Below are 23,502 nucleotides of genomic sequence, written 5' to 3' on the forward strand. Positions count from 1 at the left end.
TGCTCTTCATCTTTGACCCAGATTCTGACTTTGTTGCTATTGTCTGTGTTTGTTTTTCAAGACTGCTGAGAAGAGGAGCTAGCATTAGAGGGAACTTTGAGAAGTTCGCAGGAGGTATCTCTTTTGTCCAGGCTCCTTCTGCCGCCCACCTATCTGTGTTCATGGAATTTGGAGAGCTTCTAGTGTCCTGCCCTTCTTGTACCGTTGGGTACAGATCTGTCTCTGTACCCCCCCCCCCCCCAGCTTCGCATGTTCCCAGAGGGTTGGAAGATGGTTCCTCTGGGCTCCCAGGTGATAGACATGTAAGATGGTGCCTTTCTATTCAAAATCACCAGTCTCCCCATCTCTCCTTCGACCAATTACTATCTCACAAGCCAAGGGGAGAACTGGGGTGGAGGGAGAACAGGCTGGGACCCGCAGGTCAGGCTCTGTCCTCCTCCCGGGAACAGTCTCCTAGCCTCGCATCTGACTCCGCCTCTCTATTCTTCTCACCTTTCCCAAGCCCCAAACTCTTCGGCTCCCAAGCAGTAGTCCCACCCCTATGCCCGCCTCCCGCCCCATTTCGGATGCCTGTCTTGCCTCTTTCCCGGGCTCCTCTGCTCTCAGCTGTGGTGCCAGTATTGGTGGCCCACTGGCCAGACGCTATACCCAGACTTCTCTTTGGTCGCTCTTTCCCTGCCTTTCAGCAGCTCCGGTGCTCACCTAGCCCTTCTTGTGGGAGCCCACTGTGCCTCCTCCAACTTCTTTTCACGCCAGTGTGCGGCGTCCGCATGTGGGATATGGAACCCGAGGAAAGGAGAAGGGTCTCGGGGAGCCTGGGTTCCAGCCAAAAGACTGCAGATGAAACCAGTACACCAGAGTCCCCAGCCTGCAATGACAGCTGCAGTAATCCTGCTCATGCAGGGGTCAGGAAGGAGGGGATGCTGATGGGCGAACTGGAGGCGCTGGTCCAGGAGATGGTGACGGCAAGTAGTTGGTGGGAGCGGCATGGCCTGGACTGGTTCATCCTTTTTCTTAACTTCCTTGCTCTACCCTTAGGTGAGAAGTCTGAGGCACCACCTGCGCTGGGGCCCAGCGCCAGGATCCCGGGAGGATCGGATGGATTCTCCAGGCGCCGTGGGGGAAGGGAAGGTCACGGTGTTTTGCAGAGTCAGGCCCCAAAGGGGTTAAAGCAGCCTTAGTATTTTTCGAGGGGTGGGGAGAAGGGGTATGGGGAGAACGAGAAGAGAGGCTCGAAGGTTGGGTTGGACTGTGGGGAGAGGGGAAGGAAGGGAGACTTTATTAGCGAAATGCTCCTGGGGTGGACTTTGGGGTGACCCTTTCTCTGTAGCTCCAATTTCCTTTGGTCTGAGCGAGACCAACAGGCAGAGTAGCAAATATAGCTGCAGTCGCTGCGGGTTTCGGGCCGACCTGTTCTCAAATCTTCCAGTCCAAGTTGGGGGCTGGGAAAAGAATCGTCAGCCCTCACTGAACGCCTGGCGGGGAGGGATTGGGAAGGACGAAGAGGTCCGGGATCAGAAGTTAAGCTTGTAGTCTTGTCCTCCATAGGTTCCAAAGTGTCCGGGCTTCTCCTAGGGGTCACTGAGCATGAGGGGCAGGGGCTGAGACCAGGTTCCCCTCTTCTCTGAGTCTGGATATGACCCTGAGAGGTCAACTGCTCTAGAGAGGAGTCGGGTGGGGATATTAAGCAGGACTGGTAGGCTGAGGTAAGAAAGAGATAAGGAAAGGAGGGTGCATGCAGGAAGGGGAAGGAGGTGGAAAATGGATGGAGAATCTTATAGGATAAGAGGACAGAGAGGAGGTTCAGAGGAAAGGGTGAAGGAAATGAGGAGAAATGGTAAGAAGGAAGGATGTTTACCTGGGGATCTGGTAAAATCAGAGACGCTACATCTAGGATCCAGGACTCAACAGAATTATCTCTGGATACTATCTTTTCTTGCTGGTGGAGAAGTGGCGTTCAGGATGGTAACCCTACTGTCTCCTTGGTGGAGATCCTGCAGACTGATTCCCCCCCCACCCCCACCCCATGCTTACTCCTTATATTCTTGGGTTATTTTGGAGAGGGAGGACATTCAGAGTGCATGTCCAAAGCTGAGGAGCAGAGGAAACTTGGGTTCTGATTCTGATGTTGTCACTACTGTGTTGTATGACCTTGGGCAATTGACTTAACCTTTTTGTGCCTCAGTTGCCTTTTCTGTAAAATGAGGCAGTTGGGCTTGGTGATATCTGACATCTTTTCCAGCTCAAATGTAGGAATCTTGGAGACTGATATCACTCACTGCCCCTGAGTAAGTACTTATTTCACCACCTCCCTCTCTTCCCCCCAGCTTGAAGTTCTGCTCTTCAGGGAGAGGTGGAAAGCACATAGAAGCTGGAGTGGGATTAGAGCAAAGAATCCTTTTAATAAAGAAGTTTTCCTCTCTCCAGTAGAGAACCTGAGGGTTGGAGGAAGTGAGATTACCTGGTTGGGCACTGATGACAATGGCAGAATTTGAGCCCTTTGCTTCTAGCTCTCTGTTCTTGGGTCTTGAAACCTCAAACTGATCCTGATCTCATGTTTTGTTCCCCCACCTTCATTTTTCACCACTCTCATGCAGGATTCCTGTGTCTTCGATCCCAGAGTACCCTGGTCTTTGTCCTAGGGATCATCATCCTGGGAATGGTGCATCACACATTCACAGTCAAGGGTAGCCATCTGGCCAGCCATGGTGCCCTCAGCGAGTCCAAACACTGGAGCAGATTTTGGGTGCTCTTCTTTGTGGAAGTAAGGAGAGAACTGGGCTTCTGGGACTATACATAGGATAGCCTGTGTGAATTCAGTTATGCAAGAAAATGTATTAACATGGATGAGTCTGAGCAATTCCAGCTGCATGTGCACATGACTAAGTGTGGGATGAAGATATAAAGTGTGTGTGTATTAATTGTGGTGTGTGTGATGTGGATATACTCTACCTCTATGACTTATGTATGTAGATACTTTGAGATTGTTTAACTCTAGTATAGTTGCTATTCTTTCTGTGACACTGGGCTAATAGCCACTAGGAGCTTCTTCCTCTTACCAGGGCCTCCCAGTTGGCATGTCCAGGCCCGTGACATGCCCCTCCTGTGACTGCAGCTTATGGGGTGTTGCCTCATAATTTTGCAAGTGGGGTGTCATGGGGAAAGATCCAACTTGGTAGACCTCCTACTTTCCTTTGATACTAATTCCTGAGGGTGTAAGGTTTGACTTCAATTTGGGCATCATGACGCTCTTATCCTTTCCTTGTGGTGGCAAGGAAATACTCTCAGGAGAGCTGTCTTAAATGGAACAAAAACTATTTTATCTTGAGGCTGATGATTTTTGAGGTTATAAAACTTATCCAGGTTGGCAATTACAGACACTGAAGGTAGAGATCACCAGGTTTCCAAACCAGATCTACATTTAGCTCATTCCTGGCTAAGATTCCCTTGCTCTTTGAACAAGTTCTTTCTGTGTCTTCGACTTCTACTAAACTAACATTCTGCACTCTTTATCTAACACTCTTCTATATAATAATAATTATTATTATAACTAGTATTTATATAGCGCTTTAAGGTAGGCAAAATGCTTTACAAATATTATATCGTTTGATCCTCAAAACCATTGTGGGATGCAGGTGTTCTTATTATTCCCATATTACAGATGAGGAAACAAAGGCAGACAGAGGTGAAATGACTTGCTCAGAGTTCAGTGTCTGGGACTAGATTTGAACTCAAGCCCTCCTGACTCCAGATCCATTACTCTACACACTGTGTCACCTAGCTGCCTTTTACCTGGACACCTTGCTTCTCTTCTTGCTCTGTCAAATAAATATGAATATTGATTATTTAAGCCTGAACATAGAGACATTCATCCTTCTAAGAGGCCAAAGGAAGTAAGGCTTAAAAAGTGGTCTGAGCAGAGAACTAGGAATATGTAAACCTGGGTTTGAGCCACGGTTCCATTATTTGCTAAGGCCACAGGTAAACCACTCTACTGTGATGCCTTCAGAAAATGCTACAAATCCAGGCTTGATTTATTATTGTTGTAAAAATTGTCTTGACTTAAGAAAGTGATGGAGAAAATATTAACAAGGCAGATTAAACTTAAAAGTGTGTTGTGTGTAATTTCTCCCCCCTGGAAAGCAGGATGTCAACATTTACCAGCACACCCCTGCTAAGAGGGGTATTAGGTACAGGAACTAGACCTGTGCTTTCATTCATAGGGAATGCCTGGGTGAAGAAATACTATATATGTATACGTAATATAATACATACATATGTAATAATGGTGAAGAAATTCCACATATATTTGTGTACCTATATGTTATTGCTGTTGTTCATTTCTTTTGGTTGTGTCTGACTCTTCATGAATCTATTTGGGGTTTTCTTGGCAAAGATATTCTAGTGGTTTGTTATTTCCTTCTCCAGCTCATTTTACAGAGGAGGAAACTAAAGCAAGCAAGCTTAAATGGCATCCCCAGGGTCACACAGCTAGTAAAAGCCTAAGGTCAGATTTGAACTCAGGTCTTCCTGACTCCAGGCCTGGCAGTCTATCCACTGCACCTCCTAACTTTCCCTGGGTATATGTGTGTGTGTATATGCACATATATACACACATATATAGATAGTGTGTATATGTCTGTGTCTATATATGTATATGTATACATACACACATATATGCACATGCATATATTTATATATACAAACATACATAAGTATATATGTATATACTCTACCTATAGTTTAGCACCTTACAGCTTTAGAGAGTTATCTTGAGCATTGAGAAGTTAAGTGACTTGCCTAAGGTCACACAACCTATATGTGTAAGAAATAGAACTTGAACCTGGCTTCAAGGTTAGCATTTTATCCACTGTCCCATACTCCATTTCAGAAGGTTGTTATAGAGGCCAAATAAGATAATATAAAGATGCAAAGTGTTATGCAAATGATTAGCCATCATAGCTGAATTCTTAGCAGTGAACAGTAATCATAGGCACAGTGTGAGTTGTTATTTTTATAAAAACTACAGCTGGAGAGTTAACTAGTGCAATCACATTCAAAAGGGGAAGAGAGTAGATGACCATATGCTGCTCTCCCCCTCCTCTCTTGTTTTGCTTTTCTCCCTGCATTTTTGAGGTAAACCTCCAAGGAGATAGTAGAGGTGATCCATTTTAGTGACTTTCCCACCCTGGAGACCCATGGATGGGTACTAGTTCTCTCACTCAACAGGCTAGAGACCAACCACAACCTCAGAATACTTGGGCTTCTATTGTTAAATGAAAAGGGAAGGGAACAAACATTTATTAAGCACCCACTATGTGCTGGGATAAAGGCTTTACAAATATTATCTCATCTGACCCTTCGAATAACCCTGGGAGGGGGATATTATTATCCCCATTTTACAGTTAAGGAAAAAGAGGCAGAGGTGAAGTGACTTCACCAAGGGATAACACAAGCTAGTAAATGTCTGAGGTTCTATTTGAACTCGGGTCCTCCTGACTCCAGGTCCAGCACTCTGTTCACTATGGCGCCACCTAGTGACCAATTGAAGAGTGAGATATAAATGAATAGCTGCAAATCTCTGCCAGGTAAAGCTCCAGCTTCATCTTTCAAGACTTTTTCCGTCACTCCTTGTCCTTACATATTCTGTGTTCCAGCATAACTTTGCTGTCCCCAGCAGTATCCCATTACCCCATCTCTGTGCCATTGTACCAACTATTCTCCATGCCTGGGATGCATTCCCTCCTCAGCTTCCTCTTAGAATTTCAGCTTCATGTGCCAGGACTTGCTGAAGCCTTTCCTAAAATTATCTCATATTTGCTTATCTGTTTACACATGTATCCCCTAGAACAGAATGCCAGTTCTCTGAGGGCTGGGACTATTTTGGTTTCGTTTTTATGGCAGCAATCATAGTGCCATGCACACAGTAATCGATCAATCAATTTTTAAAAAATATTCAGCATCTACTATGTGCCAGGCATTGTTAGTAGGGAAAGGAAACTTCTATCCTGAAGTCCTTTGGGAACAATCCTAATTTTAGATATATTCTTGACTTGCAAGATGAGATAGAGATTGGAGAAGTACTAAACAGTAATAGTCCTTTTAAGCTCCTTATTAATTTTTAATCTATGCTTCTATGGCCCCTTATTGAATGTAATTTTTATTGCATTATGATCTCAAAAAGGATAAACTCCTTCCTGATAGAAAGGTTCATCTTGTCCACATCTCTCCTTGAGGCTAGCTGGTACAAATAGGATTCTGGTAATATAAACATTAGTCTCCCTATAACGCCTTTTTTCTCAAAAATCTCACAGAGACTTGAAACCACCTGAGAATGAAGTTTAAGGAAAGAGGCCTTCCATTATATAGCTCCCCACCCACTTTCTTAACCCTCAGGGAATGGAGGATGTGAATAAATTAGACACCATTTATAACTGGAAACATTTGTTCTGGTGACTCTTTGGAGCTGTCTTTATGCCTGGACTTATTCAATCCAACAAATATTTTTGAAGCATTCATCATCATGCACCCGGGTTAGGTACAAGAATGATAATGTTCCCACCCTCATGGAGTTTGTATTCTACTATGGGACGAAATTGTGATATATACACAACTAATGATAATTCAATGTTGGGAATGATAAGACCAAAGAGAGATCCAAAGAGGTCCAGGAACATTTGAGGAGGAAGAGAATGCTTTCATTTGGGTGGGAATCTATGGAGGAAGTAGAATTTGAGCTGAATCTTGAAAGGAGTAAATCTTTATAAGGGAGTTTCAGCCATGATCATTATAATAGCTAGCATTTTATATAGTGCCATCGAACTTATTAAATGGGCAGCTAGGTGGCACAGTGGATAGAGTGCCAAGCTTGGAGGTGGGAAGACCTCAGTTCATATCCAACCCCAGATAATTCCTAGCTGTGTCACCCTGGGCAAGTCACCTAACTCCGTTTGCCTCAGTTTTCTCATCTATAAAATGGGCTGAAGAGGAAAATGGCATTCTACTCCAATATCTTTGCCAAGAAAACCCCAAATGGGGTCACAAAGAGTCGGACATGACTGAAAACGACTGAACAACGACAAAAGTGTATTAAGCAAGTTCACAAATTCCACATTAGGAGCCCTTGTTCTGAAGCAGAAGTGGCAAGCATGTGGCCGAGTGCAGCCTGAACCAGATGAAACTTTAATTTTTTTTTCTTTTTTTTTTAATTCAATTTTTAATTTATTAATTTGTTTGTTTCCTTTTAGTTTACAGGATTCAATTCCACAATTCCTTGAATTTCACATTTTGTCCCCCTCCTTCCCCTCCCCCCCATGGCATCTTATAATCAAGTATAGGATCTGTAAATACTTTCACATTATACAATGGTCAGGTTATAAGGATGGATTGTACCAGCTGGAATGAAAAATGGTAAAGAGGACATAAAATCAAATAAGAGAATGAAAAAGATCAGGTATTTTGCTTCCACCTGGATATAAATTTAGTTCTTTCTAGTTCTTTCCCTGGATGCACGTTTTTCTCTCCATCATGCGTCTTTTGGGATTGACTTATATCCCTGCATTGTTGAGAAGAGTCCAGTCTATCAAAGTTGGTCATCACACATACGTTGTGTCTGTAATTGTGTACAAATTCCTCCTGATTCTACTCTTCTCACTCAGCATCAGTTCTTTTAAGCCTCTCCAGGTAAATATGAAGACCGCCTGCTCCCCGTTTCTTATAGCGCAATAATATTCCATAACATGCATATACCACAACTTGTTTAGCCATTCCCCAATTGATGGACACCCCCTTAATTTCCAATTCTGAAACTTTAATTTTTAACAAAGTAAGTCAATACATAACATTACATTTTAAAACTAAGTCCATATGTAGTCTACAGGAATCTTTACAGATTAGGGGCCCCTGTTTCTAGCTGTTTGACACCACTGCTGTAAAGCAAACTGGCAGAGTTAGGGAGAGAGAAAGCCTGGCATACTGAACTCCCCCCACCAAACTGCCTTGGAAAAAAGGTCTGTGGGAGAATGCTGAAGGGAGTTTATTGATTTCAGACACTAATGTTGAGTATTTGAATAGGGAGGAATGTGAAATAAACCTGGAAAGGAATGTTGGAACCAAATTATGAGGAGCCTGAAATGCCAAGGTAAAGGCATTTTATCATTATTTTTTTTATTTATTATCTTAGAGACAATAGAAATCCACTTAATTTTTTTATTCCAAGTGAAGGAGTGACAGGATCAGACCCATACCTTGGAAAGATTACTTGGGAAGTTTTGGGAAGGTTGGATTAAGGAGGAGAGGGATAGGAAACAGAGAGACCAGTTGGAGGCCATTATAATCATCCTGATAGGAGGCAGAAATAGAAAGGTAACCACGTATGTAGAGAGAGGAGGATAGATGCAAGAAATTTCTGATGTTGCAGAGAAGGGGCCAACTTGCATTGGCAGAGGCAATACCAGTGAAAATTACAAGTCCAGCGCCCAGCCTATAGTTAGGACCATCATTTTAACCCTTCATATAAGCTGATATGTGTATGTATGTATATTTGCATGTTTATGTGTATATGTGTGCATATGTAAGCATGTGTTCACACACATATTTGCCAGGATTTCTATAGACTGCCATGAGAATTATCTTCTAAAAGGTTTTCGCTAGGAGATGCTGAACTAACTTTGACCTAGCATCTAGGAGTGTGGTGATGTAATAAATAGTGATCTGGACCTGTCAGGAGTCCTGGAGTCAGGAATACCTGAGTTCCAAATGGATATTTGCTAGCTATGTGACTTTTGGTAAGTCAATAAACTTTCTTAATCTTAGATTCCTTATCTTGGGGGTGGGGGCGGAATGTGTTCTATCTACTTACCTCATAGTATAGTATTTACCTCATAGCACTGTTTGAGGATCAAATATATACAAAAGGCTTTGCAAACTTTAATGTACAATGAAAATGCTTTTATTTCATAGGCAAGTTAGGTGGTTATTTTGGATGTAATATTAGCTATGGGAAGGTACAAAAAAGGTTGTTTCTGAATATTAATTTTTATTTACAAGCATTTTTTAAAGTCAGAAAATTCCATTTTCCAGGTCCAAATCTCTATTACATTACCACACTCCTCTTAGATACAAGGTCAAAGTCAGGCATGATAACTTTTATTTATTTTGTGATAAGCACAGTCACATGTTAACATGTGAAGGCTTGAGGCCTCCAGTGAACTATCACACTCAGGATCACAATTTTCCCGACCTTGCCTAGGGCACAGACATCAATTGACTTTTAAGGCTTTATCTAGATCCCTTCAGAAATTCCACCTTTTGGAAAGCTGGCAAAAAGAATCACTGGTCTTATCACAATGTTTGGCTCCTCTGTAAAACCACAGTTACAATACTGTCCATTTTGTTACAGAATACTTTTTTGGTACAAAACAAAAGCTTCTTGGGTTTAGTTTGAGAAAAAATGTAAGATTAATTTGAATGCTTTCTCTTGTCAGGAAATGCAGTGCAAATAGAAAATGTTAAAACTATGTAACCTAATTTGTTTCTCTTTTAGTTTTTGCTGGCAGAAAATTTAGAGCAAAATTTGGTGCTCAACCATAGCAGTTCAAACATCTCAAGTGGTTGGTATCCCTAGAGAGCTTTTATTCTGTTTTGTCCCTAAATGTATTGTTTTCTATTTTAAATGCATTTTATTGATGGTTTTTGTCTTTACATCATGATCATTTCCCACCTACCCCTCCAGATTTAACCATCTCTTGTGACAAAAACACACACACACACAAATTATTAAGCAAAAATATCCAAGACAGAGATGACCTGACAACGTATGGTCAGTATGCTGTCCTGATAGCTGCCCACCGTTTTATCAGAGAGAGAAGGTTGATAAATGATTTCTTTTCCAGGACTTTCATTGCTTTTTATCATTTTTCAGGGTTCAACTTTCTTTTAGGAATCTGTTCATGCTGAAGTACTTGTTTATCCTGTTTTCTTATTTATTTCGCTCTAAATCGACTCATATAAGTCTTCCCAGAATTTCCAGAATCCTTCTCAGTGTATAATAATATTCTATTACATTCCTCTACTTTGGTTTTCCAGACATCCCCAAAAGGGCACCTCTACTTTATTTCTGGCTCTTTTACCAAAAAGAGTGTGTCTGTGAACATTTTGGTCTAGGTTATATTTTTGTTTCTGTCTCTAACTTCCTGGGGAATATGGTGAGATCAATGGATCACAATGTATGAAAGTGTTAGTCACTTTTCTTGAATTATTCCAAATCGAAGTCCAGAATGGTCGGACCACTCTATGGCTCCACCGAGAGTGCATCAGTGTGCCCGTCTCCTTCCCACATTGCTGGTTCTTATCTTTGCCAATTTACTTGAAGTGAAGTGAAACCTCAGAATTCTTTTAATTTGCATTATTCTATTAGTGCTTGGGACATGCATTCTGTTTTAAAGAGTAAACCCCCCTCAATTCCTCTTGAAGATGGGCAGGAGTGTAAATCTGATATAAATAAAAATTATTGGCCTAGATAAAAGCTTCTAGGGAGTACTATGTTCTGTAACTTTTGCAAATATTTGCATATAAGGAAAGCATTAACTTCCTACCATGCATTCAGACTTCTTCCTCTATTTAAAGAGTACTAGGGGGTCTCTCCTTCCGCCCTTCTCTGTTCCCATCCATCTGCAGAGAATTCCACCAAATTTCCATCTCTGTTGCTGTGTGATTTATGCAATGAATTACCCCATGGTTTGTTGACTTTGTGGATGGTCCATGTACATCTTCAATCCCAGATTGGCTACCTTTGCCACCTAGAACACTCAGGGTCCACCATGCCTTTTAACTGACACAGACACAGAGAGTTCAAAGAATTAGGACAGTAAAGATGCTTTAGGGAAATCACAAATTGCTTTGAAAAGCTAGGAGAAAAATACATTTGCCATCATAATCCTCTTTATTCATGTGCATAATGGGAAGCTGACTGTAAATGGAAACATTCTTGGGTAGGTTTGGAGGGGTTGGGAGGTGGTCCTAAAGCAAAGCACCCATGTGTTAGCCTGTGTCCAAGAAGATCTTCTATTCCTGTGCCAATGTTCCTGGAATCCTTATTCTTTCGCGTCTCTACTCTTATACTCCTCAGGTGTGCACTTCGTTTACAGCTGAACAGGCCACACATGGCCATGTGAAGTTACATCATGGTTACACCAATGTGGTGGGCTTGGGGGATTCAAGTACATGGAAGGTGCCCATCCTGAACCGATATGTCTACATGTTCTTTGCTCCACTGATGTTACCCGTCATCACCCCTCTGGTGGCACTTGGTGGGTACCTCTCAGGACCAGTCCTAAAATTCCCAGGGCACATTTTGAGCAGAATTAAGGAACCTCCTTGGAAAAGGAATACCACATTTCTCCCTTCCCCTACCACCTTCAAGGAGGCATCTTATGTAATAGATTGGGAGCCCAGACTTCTGGGTCTTATTCATAGTTCAGGTAGGATAGACAGATAGTTCACCCTGTCAAAAGCTTAGGGACTATTGGCCTCATATTAAGAGGCAGGGTGGGCTAAGAGCCTTTGAATGCTGTGGCAGGATGTTGAGTGAATGGTATGATAGGAAGAGCATTGGCTCTGGGATCAGGAGTCCAGGTGAGAATCTCAGGTCCACAATATGCTAGCTATGTGACCTTGGACACAACATTAAATTATCTGAACCTCAGTTTTCCCATGCTCCATTGGTATGACAATATTTATAATGCTTATCTTATAAAGTTCATATGTTCAAAGTTCTTTGTAAACCTTAAAGTGCTATGGAAATAAATGTAAGTTATTATTACCTGGAGGAAGGTACTTATGTGTAATGCTCCATAGCAATAAAGATGCTTAGATTTAGATATCAGGCATAGATATCAGGTGGAGGAATAATTAATAAATAAATAACAACCAGCATTTATGTAGCACTATAAGGTTTGCAAAGTGTTTTGGTTTTTTTTTTTAAAGCAATCAGGGTTAAGTAACTTGCTCAGGGTTACACGGTCAGTTATTTCTGGGTGTGGTGCTAAGTATCTGAGCCCAGATTTGATCCAGGTCATCCCAACACTGGAGCTGGTGCTCTTACTCACTGAGCCACCTGGCCGCCCCCAAAGTGTTTTTTTTTTAATACTTCATTCGGTCCTCACAACAACCCTGTGAGGTTTATAGATATGGAATCAGAGATAGACAAAGGTTAGGTGACTGCCCAGGGTCACACAGCTATCAAGTATCTGAGACAGGATTTGAATTCAGGTCTTCTTGTCTCCAAAGCCAACATTCAATTCAATGGTCACCTAACTGTCTTTACATACCAACTTGGAGAACTCCCTGATGACTCTGAGCTGTACTTTGGGCTGAGGGCCAGAGATAGAGGAAAAAACCCTCAATAGCCTCTATGGCCTTTTAATAATGTGCCTATATATTCTATGGACTGTAGCAGGGCTGAATTCCTTACCTTGCCTCAGCCTCTTTAAATATCCCTTAATCTACTAAGTGCATCAGGTAGAGTCCTATGAGCAGAGAGGGCTTGGAGCTGGAGGCCCTGAGTTCAAATCTTAGCTCTGTGTGTACCTGGGACCTGGGCAAATCACTTGGTTTCATTGCACTTTCTCACCTGTAACGTGAAGGGATTGAATTGTATGGTCCTTAAGGTCCCTTCAAAATCTAAATCCTACAAATGAACCACAAGGCACCCCAGCCTGGGAAGGAATTGGAGAATGTTCAAGCAGGAAGATGGTCTTAAAGATGGCCTAGTCCAGCTCCTCCATTTTACATTTGAGGAAACTGAGGCCCAGTGAGATTAAGTGAATTGTGCAAGGTCATAGAGGTACTCGTTGTAGAACCTTCTTTGTTCCTAGTCCTGTGTTCTATCCTCCTCGGCTCTTAGTGGGATATGGTGGGAAGGGAGAGGACCTGAGTTTGAACCCCAGGTCTGTCACTTTATCTGTGTAACCTTAAGCAAGTCACTCCTCTTAATTTTCTCATTTTAAAAATAAATTTTATTGTGGCTATTGTTCAATCATGTCTGAATCCTTTCCATCCCATTTTGGGTACTCTTGGCAAAGGAACTGAAGTAGTTTGCTATTTCTTTCTCCAGCTCTTTTTACAGATGAGGAACTGAGGCAAACAAGGTTAAGTGACTTGCCCAGGGTCACACAACTAGTATCTGAAGTCACATTTGAACATAGGAGGATGAGTCTTCCTGATTCCAGGTTCAGCACCCTATCCATTTTGCCATCTAGCTGCCCTAAACAATTAGACTGTGAAGGAATTCAAACCCTCAATTTTATGATCTCAAGTCAAATACCTCATCTATTCATGCACATGATCCACACTGAGAAAAATGAATAGGGTGGAAGAAATGACCACCCAGGTTCCTTCTAGAATTTGAAATCTGCTATTCTACCATTTTAGTCTTTACTTGCTATTCTTATCTTTTGGAAACTTAGAGGGGGCTTAGAAGATACCAACCACGCTTCCTCACACTCCTCTTTCCCAAAGGGCTGCTGAGGAAGGAGGAGCCTAGGATAGCTCTTCGGACCTTGTGCCTCATGTCTCTGGGGCTCTTCTCTCACTACTGGCTGCTGATCAAAGTCTCTGGCTTCCAGTCACCTGGGTTTGCCCTTCTCTGCATGCTTATCACCCGGGGTCTGTTGGCTCTCCCCTACATCCACATCAACATCTTCCAGGTAAGGCTTTCCCTGCCAACTTCCTGAGGTGTTGGACAGTGGGAGGAAAGTGTTCTTTAGGGCAGAGGTTCCAAACACCCTGCCCATGCTGTTGGCAACACTCTCAAGTACAGCAGAACCAGATTAAAATGGAACTGAGAAATATTTAAGAAAACAAATAAAAATAGATAATATTACATTTTAAAATGAATTCAATATTTAGCTTGCAGGGATCTTTATGTATGGTTTAGTGGCCCCATTTCTATTTGAGGTTGACATTACTGCTCTTGGGCTGCACTTCTTAAACTGTGTGTTGAGACTGCACTGGGGTCATGAAAAATTTGGCAACAGTAAAAAGTTTCTGCAAGTGCAAGGACCAGAAATTAATTCAAAATCAAAAGAATAATGAATCCGAGGTGTTTCTGGCAGTGCTTGCCTGTGTTGCATTGGGCAACTTTACTGAAGCCTTGGTTCTGAATACAAAACATGTGCACTTTGCACTGCCCATGCCCTCAGGCCACACAACACCACAAATACTGCCAAAAGTCGAAAATGTATCTCAGTGGAAAAAATTTAAGAAGGCCTGCTCTAGGGGACTCTGGAAAACAAATCCTAGGTAGAGTTAGAAGTCTCCAGGGTGGGTATGGGTGTCAAGTGGGAAGAAAGAATAACTAGGGGACTCAGAACAACTAAAAAATACTCTCAAATTCAGGAACAGGTTGGGAAATCTCAGATGATTGTGGTTCCAAGAAGGGAATCCTCCAAAGCAAGTCAAAGGAAAGCATCCAAGCCTAGGGAGTCAGTGTGAAGCACTGCCTTCCCTCAGGCTGGGAAAGGGCTACAATCTCAGAGTGTGGTTGTATGTGTCTCTTTGTGTGTGTAGCACATCGGGCTGCCCATGTTCTCTTTGGATAAGAAGCCCCCGAGGATCCACATGATGAGCCTTGGGGTACTCAACCTGCCCCGAAACCCCATCCTGGACTGGACATTCGGCCATTCCCTCATCAGTTGCCACGTGGAACATCACCTCTTTCCCCGGCTCTCTGATAACATGTGTCTAAAGGTAGAAAAGGGATAAGGCAGAAAAGGACTAAGGACAGGAGAGAAATTGGCTAGGAGAAGGGAAGAAAAGAATTAGGGATGAGGGAGAAAAGAATTAGGGGCAGGGAAGAACAGGGTTGGGACAGGGGAGAGCAGTTAGGGGGACATAAGAAACTGATCCATTTGGAATAGCTGCAGGGCACAGGACTCTAGAGCTAGTCCTGCTCACTGCCTCTTGAGAGGGTCAGCACACAGTGGAAAATCAACTACTATTTCATGTAAAAAAAGTATTGATACTTTTGTTTGGGTTTCCAATATCAACCAATCCCAAACATTTATTAAGCACTTAATACATGCCCAACATGGTGCTATGTGCTAAGGATGCAAAGAGTGCACAAAAAAAAAAGCCTTTCCCTCTCTCTCCCAAAGAACCATCATTTCTAATGAATAATTTTGAAGAGGAAAGAGGAAAAAAAACCAGTTCAGTAAAATGAGTCATCACATCAACCATTTGACTTTATATCCTACACCCATAGGGTCTCGTCTCTGCAAAAACAAGAGAGAGGAATTTTTTTCTTCTTTGGGACCAAGTTTGGTCATCAAAACATTTAGTTTTTATTTTTGATGTTATTGCTGCTCTTTTCTTCTACCTTGCCATAGTTACTGTGTCTATTGTTTTTCTGCTCCCTTTACTTTGCATCAGTTCATATGAGTCTTCCCATGCTTCTCGTCAGCCCTCTTCTTAAATATCTTCCAACAAGCAGCTGTGTGGTCAGTGGATACAACACTGTCTGGATTCAAGGAGAGTTGAATTTAAATCTGGACTCAGAGACTTACTAGCTCTGTGACCCTGGACAAGTCATTTCACTTCTGTCTGCCTCAATTTCCTCAACAGTAAAATGTGAATAATAATAGCACTTACTTTCCAGGGTAGTGTGAGAATCAAATAAGATAATAATTATAAAGCACTCCGCCCGGTGTATGACACAGTCAACACTTAATAATTTCCTGAAATCTCTAGAATTATGAATTCCATGATTTCTATTGGTCCCAGAAATTAATCACTTTTGAGGCAGGTCTAACCCAAGACTGTCATGTTGCAACTGAAGGGAAATTCTTTTAATTTGAGCTCTGTTGTGATGGAAAACAAGTAGTCAGCATTTCCTTCCTAAGGACCCTTTACATACTAAAGATAGTTCTGAAGATGCTGCTTGTTCATCCCCCCACTCCACCATATGCCCATTTCTCAAACAATTTAACCCACTTTTCCTTTGGGCTAAACAGCCACAATAGTTTTCAGTCTCAAATTCAACTTGCACAAACATCTCTCAATTGTGCTTACTATGTGCAAGACACTATTTTGGTGGTTCTCCAAGGAAGTTGGGAGAAGTTACCAAATGTGAGACTTAGATTGGTTTATTTAGTGGGCATAAAAGATGGCCCGTTTCTGTCTTGGACTTTTGAGGTCAAGGAGGCCTAGAGTATGACCTGTCCTGTTTGGTTTTAGTAGAAGAAGGAAAGAGAACAATAGAGAATGAAGCTTCTAGACATGCTACCCTAATTCAGTGACCTAGGAGCTTACGGGTGTGCCTCTGGCATTTGGGACAAATAGTGCCATCATGTCAGGGACCTCTTATAATTTTGTCCTAGAGTCTTCATGTGGGTGTTGAAGGAAATGACTCCTTTCAGTGAAGGGTGTTGGATTTATAATCCAATAGCCAGATTCTACTCTTGATTTTATTACTTAATGCCAGTATTACTCATTGTGTGACCCTGGACAAGTCACGTAACTTCTCTGGGCCTCACTTTCCTCATCTGTAAAACAAGGAGGTTGCACTAGATGACCTCCAAGGGCCCTTCCAAGTCTAAATTTATGATCCTATGATCCTTTATTTTGACTGCTGGACTAAACACCCTCATTTACTGGATTCTGAACTACAGTTGGATGCTTTAGATATTAGCTTGTAAAAAATGGGTGACTGGAGAAAGAGTCCCCCTTTGGGGAAAAGACCATCTCTCTCTTATTAGTCTTTGTTCACTCCTCTTCTTCTAGGTGAAGCCAGTGGTGTCAAAGTTCCTTCAAAGGAACCATCTGCCATACAATGAGGACTCCTACCTGTCAAGACTTTGGCTTTTCTTGAGCAGATATGAGGAGCTCATGGTGCATGCCCCTCCCATCACTGACCTCGTAGGGCTCCAGTAAGGACGTTCCCTCACTGACAAGTCTCCTCAGCCCCCTTGCCTTCACCAAGGTTCTGGCTCAAGATCCTTCTATTCTGGCTGGGAGCATACCAAGAGACATCACCCTAGAACCTAAGCCTGCATCTCTCTCTGCTCTCTGGAGCTCTGAGTACACTGGGGTGGGGTGGGGGGGCTTCTCTTGGGTGGATACTATGTCTACTTTTTTACCCTTCCATCTTGGGGTGGGAGGGATGGATTTTGGGTAGGAGGTTATCCAGCACTATACCTTCTCCTGAGGACAACTGGGTATATGCCCTGGAGGCCTAAAGAACATTTCGGTCTGTTTGCACTATCCTGAGTTGGGCATAGAATAGGCAGGAAGAGTGGTGGTCTATCCTTCTTTGGGGATGGTGTATTCTTCTCTGTGATACTTTAGACCGTCTTCATCTTAGGACAAATCAGCCTGATCCCTTGTCTCCTCTCCTATTGTCTTCCCTTCTGACTCTGACTGTGAAGTGTCAGTGAGGGCATAGGCTTTGCTAAGGCATCTGGTAAGAAAGGAAAACGAAGGAAGCTTGGGGCCTCTGGGCTCTCAAGGGACCCTCCACATAATAGTCACTGAGTTCCACTTCAAGCCTGTTATTGCCAACACGTTGTGGGAACTCCAACTTAGGCAAGCCAGAATCAACCCAAGATATTGGCTCAGCATTTCCTACGGTTCAGGGTACCTGTCTAGGATCTGGGTAGTATTTGAAGGCAAAGGATAATCAGATTAATCAAGGTAGAAAAGAGGGGTAGGAACTAATAGACATCTGTGAGTAATCTTGGTGATCACTAGAAAAAAAATCTAGTTTTGAATTGGGACTTAGAAAAAAATGTTAGGAGAGTATAATCTATTGGAGAGAAGAGGCTTATAGTAGGGGTAAATAGCTGGGGATGGAAGCAAGATAAGAAAAAGGTTTGGAATGAGAGAGATGGGGAGGTAGGAAACAGAGGAAGAGGAGGAGAAAGGGATAGGACAGTTAGTTAATGGGAGAAAGGAGACGTTGAAGGCAAGGTCGCAGGTCAAGGGCAATGACAATACAGAACAGTGATACTTTAAAAGTGATACTTTGAAGCTTGTAAGTATAATGATGGGAATGGGACAGGGAGAGGGAGGGGAATAGGTGACTAGAAGAGAGGCCAAGGGGCTAGTGAGCTGTAGGACATCCATAAGACTTAGACTAGACAGGTCTGGACTGGCTGCAGGGTTGGGAATGCAAGACTGTTTTGGTTACATGGTCATACACCAAGTAAAATGGTTAGTTCTTAGAGTTGGGAGGTTGGCTTAAAAAGTATGCTAGGATTTATTCTAGGATTTCAAAGGAAATTATTTGAAAATAAGCCACAGAACAGAGCGGGGAATTCTAATTATTCAGATGGGGAATGGGCACTATGGTTTGGGGAAAAAAAGAAATTCAACCCGAGGTTTAGGGAAATTCTCTCAGCCTTGGAAGAGGGGAATATCATCTCCCAGGGTGATATGCTGTGGTATCTTTGATCTCAGAAGTTATCTACAAGAGCAAGACTCCACTCCTCTCTCTTATGGAGATGAAGAAAGGGGCTGGGGCAGCTCTTTCCATCAAAAGGATGATGGGAGTGTGCAGCTGTGATGTGGAGGTATTATTGAGCCAGCAAGGTGGTATGAGAGAGTGACTGACAGGGGTGTTGTGATAATCAAGTGGGATAACACTTACAAAGCACTTTCCAAATCTTAAAGCTGCTACTTACATGTTAACAATTACTATTAGAGTCAGTGTGGGTTTGTAGATGCATCAGCAGCAACCTTGGGAACTGGGAGGCAAGTTAATTAAATGGCTCCAAATAAATAATGTCAGAAAAGGTCTCAGTCAGATGGTCCTGGCTAATGATTAAAACAACCCCAAGATGTGACCAATGCTTCCTGATTATTGATTTGACTACTGGAGAATAGAGGAGGAGGTGGGTTGGTAGGACACCAGAGTCTTTGGTTCTATACCTGTTCATATCAGTCACACGTGGTTCCCCCCCCCCACCTTGGCCGCTAGGAGGCGCAGAAGACCCGAACACAAATTCAACTTTAGTAGCAGTGTGTGACCACGGGCAACAAGCTTCACGGCTGTCTGCCTCAGTTTCCTCAAGTGTAAAATGGGGAAAATAATACTATCCACTTCCAAGGGTTGTTGTGAAGATCAGGGAAATGTTTGTAAAACACTCCGAAGGAGCCCAGTAAGTGTTCAGTAAGTGCTTGTTTCCGCTCATCAGCTCAGGGAACGGGCAACAAAGGAATCACTGACCTCTGAGGTTCCAGGATAAGGGGTCAGTTACAGAATGCCTGGACCTAAGGTCCCTTGTCTGGCAGATAATTTTGGAGTTCTTTTTCTTGGCTGTTACTGGATTCAGTCTAACCTTCTCGAGGAATCATAGACTAAATAAGGCGGGGAAAATTTACCTTGTTCCCAATTTCCAGGAATCCAGGCAAGGGGCGGGGTAAATCAGAACGCTGGCTCCTCATTGGCTGTGGTCCCCTCTTGGGACGCAGGGAAAGAAAAGGGAAGTTATCCCTCCCTTTATTCCTATTGCGCCTAGTGATTGGCTCTAATAAACTTTAAGGCGGGTCTTTGTATAGCTAAGTCTCCTCTGGTCTTCTGGAAGCTGGGGGTGGGACTGCGAACGACAATGATGGAGGGTGGAGCCAGAGTTTTAGGTTTATCCCAGAAGGGGGCGGGGTTACCCAGAGAGATTGAGGAAGGAGGGGTCGGGGCTCAGACTCCAGCATTTTGAGCGACGTGAGGTGAAGGGCGGAGAGTTATCTGAGCAGCAGATCCGAGCCCACAGGTGCAGGGTGTCCCTGGCCCTACCTGCCTGCCTAGGGCTGGTGCTGCTGGCGCTGGGCTGTAGAGGAGGCAGCTTCTTGCTGCAGACTCCCACCTCCATACACATGTATCAAAGGGGGTCGGAGGTCACAGTAGGGGGAAGCTTCAGCCCCAGACTGCTCCTCCCCGTCATCTTCCAGTGGGGAAACTGAGTCCCAGGTGGAGGGACCTGCCTGTCAGACGGCACCCCGGCAACAGCAGGGGCCGGTCCCAAGCTGGAACCCAGGCCTTCTGACCCCTACTTCAGGGCTTTTTGGAGATTGGGGAGAAGGGGTCAGAGGGAAAGAAGCCCCTCCATTTAGGGGCATTATAGGAGAAGCTAGTACATGTTCTTTGATCTGCTTTACTAAAGGAAAGTCAATAATCTTTAATTAAGCACATATATAAAAATATATACATATATACACATAAAATTCATTTAGTTCAGGGGAAAAAATCAACACCCTGAACTTCAGAAAATATAAACAGAAATTACAAGCAAACAAAAATTACAGACAGAGAAAATAACACAATTCAACAGACCAACAGACTTCTAGCTGTCTGACCATTACAATTACATACATACATAGTTAGTTACCAGAGAGAGAAGCCCCAACACGTGGGTTTTCAAAGCCAGGGGGGCTCAACGACTACCCAGAGTCTCATCTGGCCAGATCACACAACTCTTCCCATAAGTGAACCCCAAAGCAAAACCTCACCTCAGAGTACATATACTCTTCTTCAGGGTCAGAGGGCATTACAACCTTCCTGACCTGACCCACTGCCTAATTACAAAGTAACGAAAGGTATGGGCCTTCCTGAAAAACAAGCCTCCCCGCAATCAACCCCCCCTGTTGGGTTCCACTTGAGAGCCTTTAAAGGACAGGGAAGAGCTTCAAATTCCCTTACCATTACAGAAGTGGGGGAGGGGCATATGGAAGTGACACATGACAGTGTGGAACATCTGCCATAGAGAGGGTAGACTGGTATGGACATGGGAGGAGTGAGAGTGAGGGGTGTGTGGGTGTGTATGTGTGTGTATAAATAATAGACTGTGAGTGGAGGTGTAGTAAATAATAATACCGTGTTTCCCCGATAATAAGACACTGTCTTATTATTTTTTTGGCCAGAAAAACACCAGAGGGCTTATTTTCAGGGGAGGGCTTATTTTAATGAACATTGACAGCAATTTTAATAAACAGGTAAATGTGAACCAAAAAATGTACCTTTATTCAATAATGATCATGTCATCTTCTTCAACAACATTGTCATAAGTGTCCATACCCTGAATTCCGTCCTGGATGTCTTGCGCCTCCATTTCCTTCAGAAGAAGTGGACCCAATCTGTCATGTCCAGCAATATAGCTCTCTTTAAATGAATATGTCTTGTCCAGGTAACCTGCTCGTAGTGCCTTGGCGACACAGCTGTCAGTAATTTTATCCCATGACTTCTTCACCCAAGTCACGACTTCTTGCAGACAGGGCTTCACAAAGTTTCCACGCTGATTTCTTTCCATTCTATTTTCAATGTAGTCATTGACTTCCATGCGCAAATGGTCCTTGAATGGCTTGTTTATTGCAATATCAAAGGTCTGGAGATAGGCAGTCATTCCTGCAGGAAACATTACTTGATCTATTCTTCTCTCTGCCAGGAAGTTCTTCATTTCTTTAGCGCGGTGAGTGCTGGCTGAATCCCAGACTATCAGACCTCTTTGGTTACCTCGCATAACAAGTGGAAGCGTTAAATCAACCCACTTTCTTATAACAGCTTGTGTACACCAGGCTTTTTCGGTTTCAAGAACGTAAATGCCAGATACACGTTCAATCTTATCTTTCTTGCCCTTACTGATGATTAGAGGTGTGGCTTTCTTTCCATCCAAACGAATTGCCAAAACACAGGTGACCCGTGCACTTTCATAGCCAGTGGTGGGAATGTAGATTGACGTTGCACCCCTGTGATGAATTGTTGTTTGAGATCCTTGTCCCATAAACACTGCAGTTTCATCCATAGCAATCATATTGCAGGTTTGGTACTTGGAAATGTCGATCCTATCAATAAAGGACTTGAATGCAAGTGCACGTTTAATAACTTCAGCATCTTCCAGCTTAAACAGTGTTGTTGATCTTCTTATGGACAGTTCATACCGTGAAGGAAACCGTCCAACCAGTGTTGTGATGCTTTGAATCCTTCTGAGACCATTTCAAACTCTGGTGCCATTGAAAGGGCAAATGCTTGAATATCAGCCCTGCGCACAACCAAGGCCTTTGCTCTCCTGTCAGCAATCCATTCACCAATGAAGATCTCCAAGTCAGGATAAGGTATAAGGGCTGCTGACCTGATCCAGACCTGCGCTTTTTCCCTTTTCCCTCATCCACCTGTTGATTGAGGTTATTTTAATCTGCTCTCCATTTTCTGACCATTCGAAGATCCAAAAGTTTTTCTTTACAGAAAACTGCAAGATTCTTGCCATGTGACTCCTCTACAATTGCTTTCTTATACTCAACAGTATAGCTCTTCCTTTTTTGTACTCATGTCTGGGGGTCAAAACAGACAGAATAATAAAATTATGACCATCAGTCCTTCTTTTCACTCCATCATGCCCCCTGAGTTCTTCTTTTTTCCTCCATCATGCCCTTTTTATCCTCCATCATTCCCCCTCACTCCCGATTACATACCGGGTTTTTATGTTGTCCTGCCTCAGCTCTCCTCCGCGGCACTGCTCTCAATGGCGCCAGCAAGCAAATCACTGGGGAAGAACAGGATGACGTGCTCACTGCTGCAGCTCTGATTGGATGCAGCTTGGAGCGCAGCATGCGTTTCACGGTGGGGGGGAGAGTGCATACAGAGGGTACCGTAATGTAGCGTGTAGCGCAGGGGATCACCTTCACTACAGTAGCAATCTCAATAGGGCTTATTTTCGGGGGAGGGCTTATTTTAGAGGAATCTTACACAGTAAGGGGAGGGCTTATTTTCGGGATAGGTCTTATTATCAGGGAAACACGGGTAGCTGACATTTATATAGCATTTACTATAGACCAGGCACTGTGCTAAGTATTTTACACTTTTTATCTCATTTGATCTTCACAACAGCTCCTGGGAGGTAGGAGCTTATTATCACCCCCATTTTACATATGAGGAAACTGAGGCAAAAAGAGATTAAGCAACTTGCCCAGGGTCACCTAGAAAGGAAGTGCCCAAGGCCAAATTTGAACTCTGGTCTTCCAGACTTCAGGTCCACCATTTGGTCCACGTCACTACCTAGCTATTGGGGGAAAGGTCTGAGAAATGGAAATACTATATATGGAGAGAAGGTGTGGAGCAGTGGTGATGAAGGGTGGTAGAGACAGAGAAAAAGAGATAGGTATGAATGAATTGAATATAAGGGGAGAGGGAAGATGGGAACAGGAGAGAGAAAGATGAATGAATATATGGAGGTGAGGGGTGGCTAAGTGTTGAAGTGAGTAAGAGCATCGGAGTCAGGAGGACCCGGGATAGGTTCCGGCCTCAGATACTTAACACACACACACACACACACACACACACACACACACACACAAAACTGGCTGTGTAACCTTGGGCAAGTTACTTAACCCCAATTGCTTTAAATATATATATATATGGAGGTGAGATCAAACAGAGACAGAGGAAGGGAGATAGACATGAGCCATAGAGAGATAGGAATGAATTAGAGTGTGTGTGTGTGTGTGTGTGTGTGTGTGTGT

The 23,502-nt window shown here is 43.2% G+C and overlaps 2 protein-coding genes across 2 annotated transcripts in view; both read left to right on the top strand.

The window, feature by feature from the left end:
• Positions 1-23,502, top strand: part of NAT9 (N-acetyltransferase 9) — a 223,891-nt gene that overhangs the window by 18,677 nt on the left and 181,712 nt on the right. The window lies entirely within an intron of this gene.
• On the top strand, positions 305-16,970 carry LOC138152545 (fatty acid desaturase 6-like). The gene is made up of 6 exons (XM_069076481.1): positions 305-1,038; positions 2,598-2,764; positions 11,129-11,309; positions 13,519-13,706; positions 14,569-14,748; positions 16,780-16,970. Exons 1-6 carry the CDS (start codon positions 567-569, stop codon positions 16,927-16,929), a joined length of 1,338 nt encoding a protein of 445 aa, XP_068932582.1. The 5' UTR covers positions 305-566; the 3' UTR covers positions 16,930-16,970.

Source organism: Petaurus breviceps, unplaced genomic scaffold, assembly GCF_028583685.1.
Source record: "Petaurus breviceps papuanus isolate PSGF00001 unplaced genomic scaffold, PetGlider_PUasm1.0 90925, whole genome shotgun sequence".
NCBI lineage: Eukaryota > Metazoa > Chordata > Mammalia > Diprotodontia > Petauridae > Petaurus > Petaurus breviceps.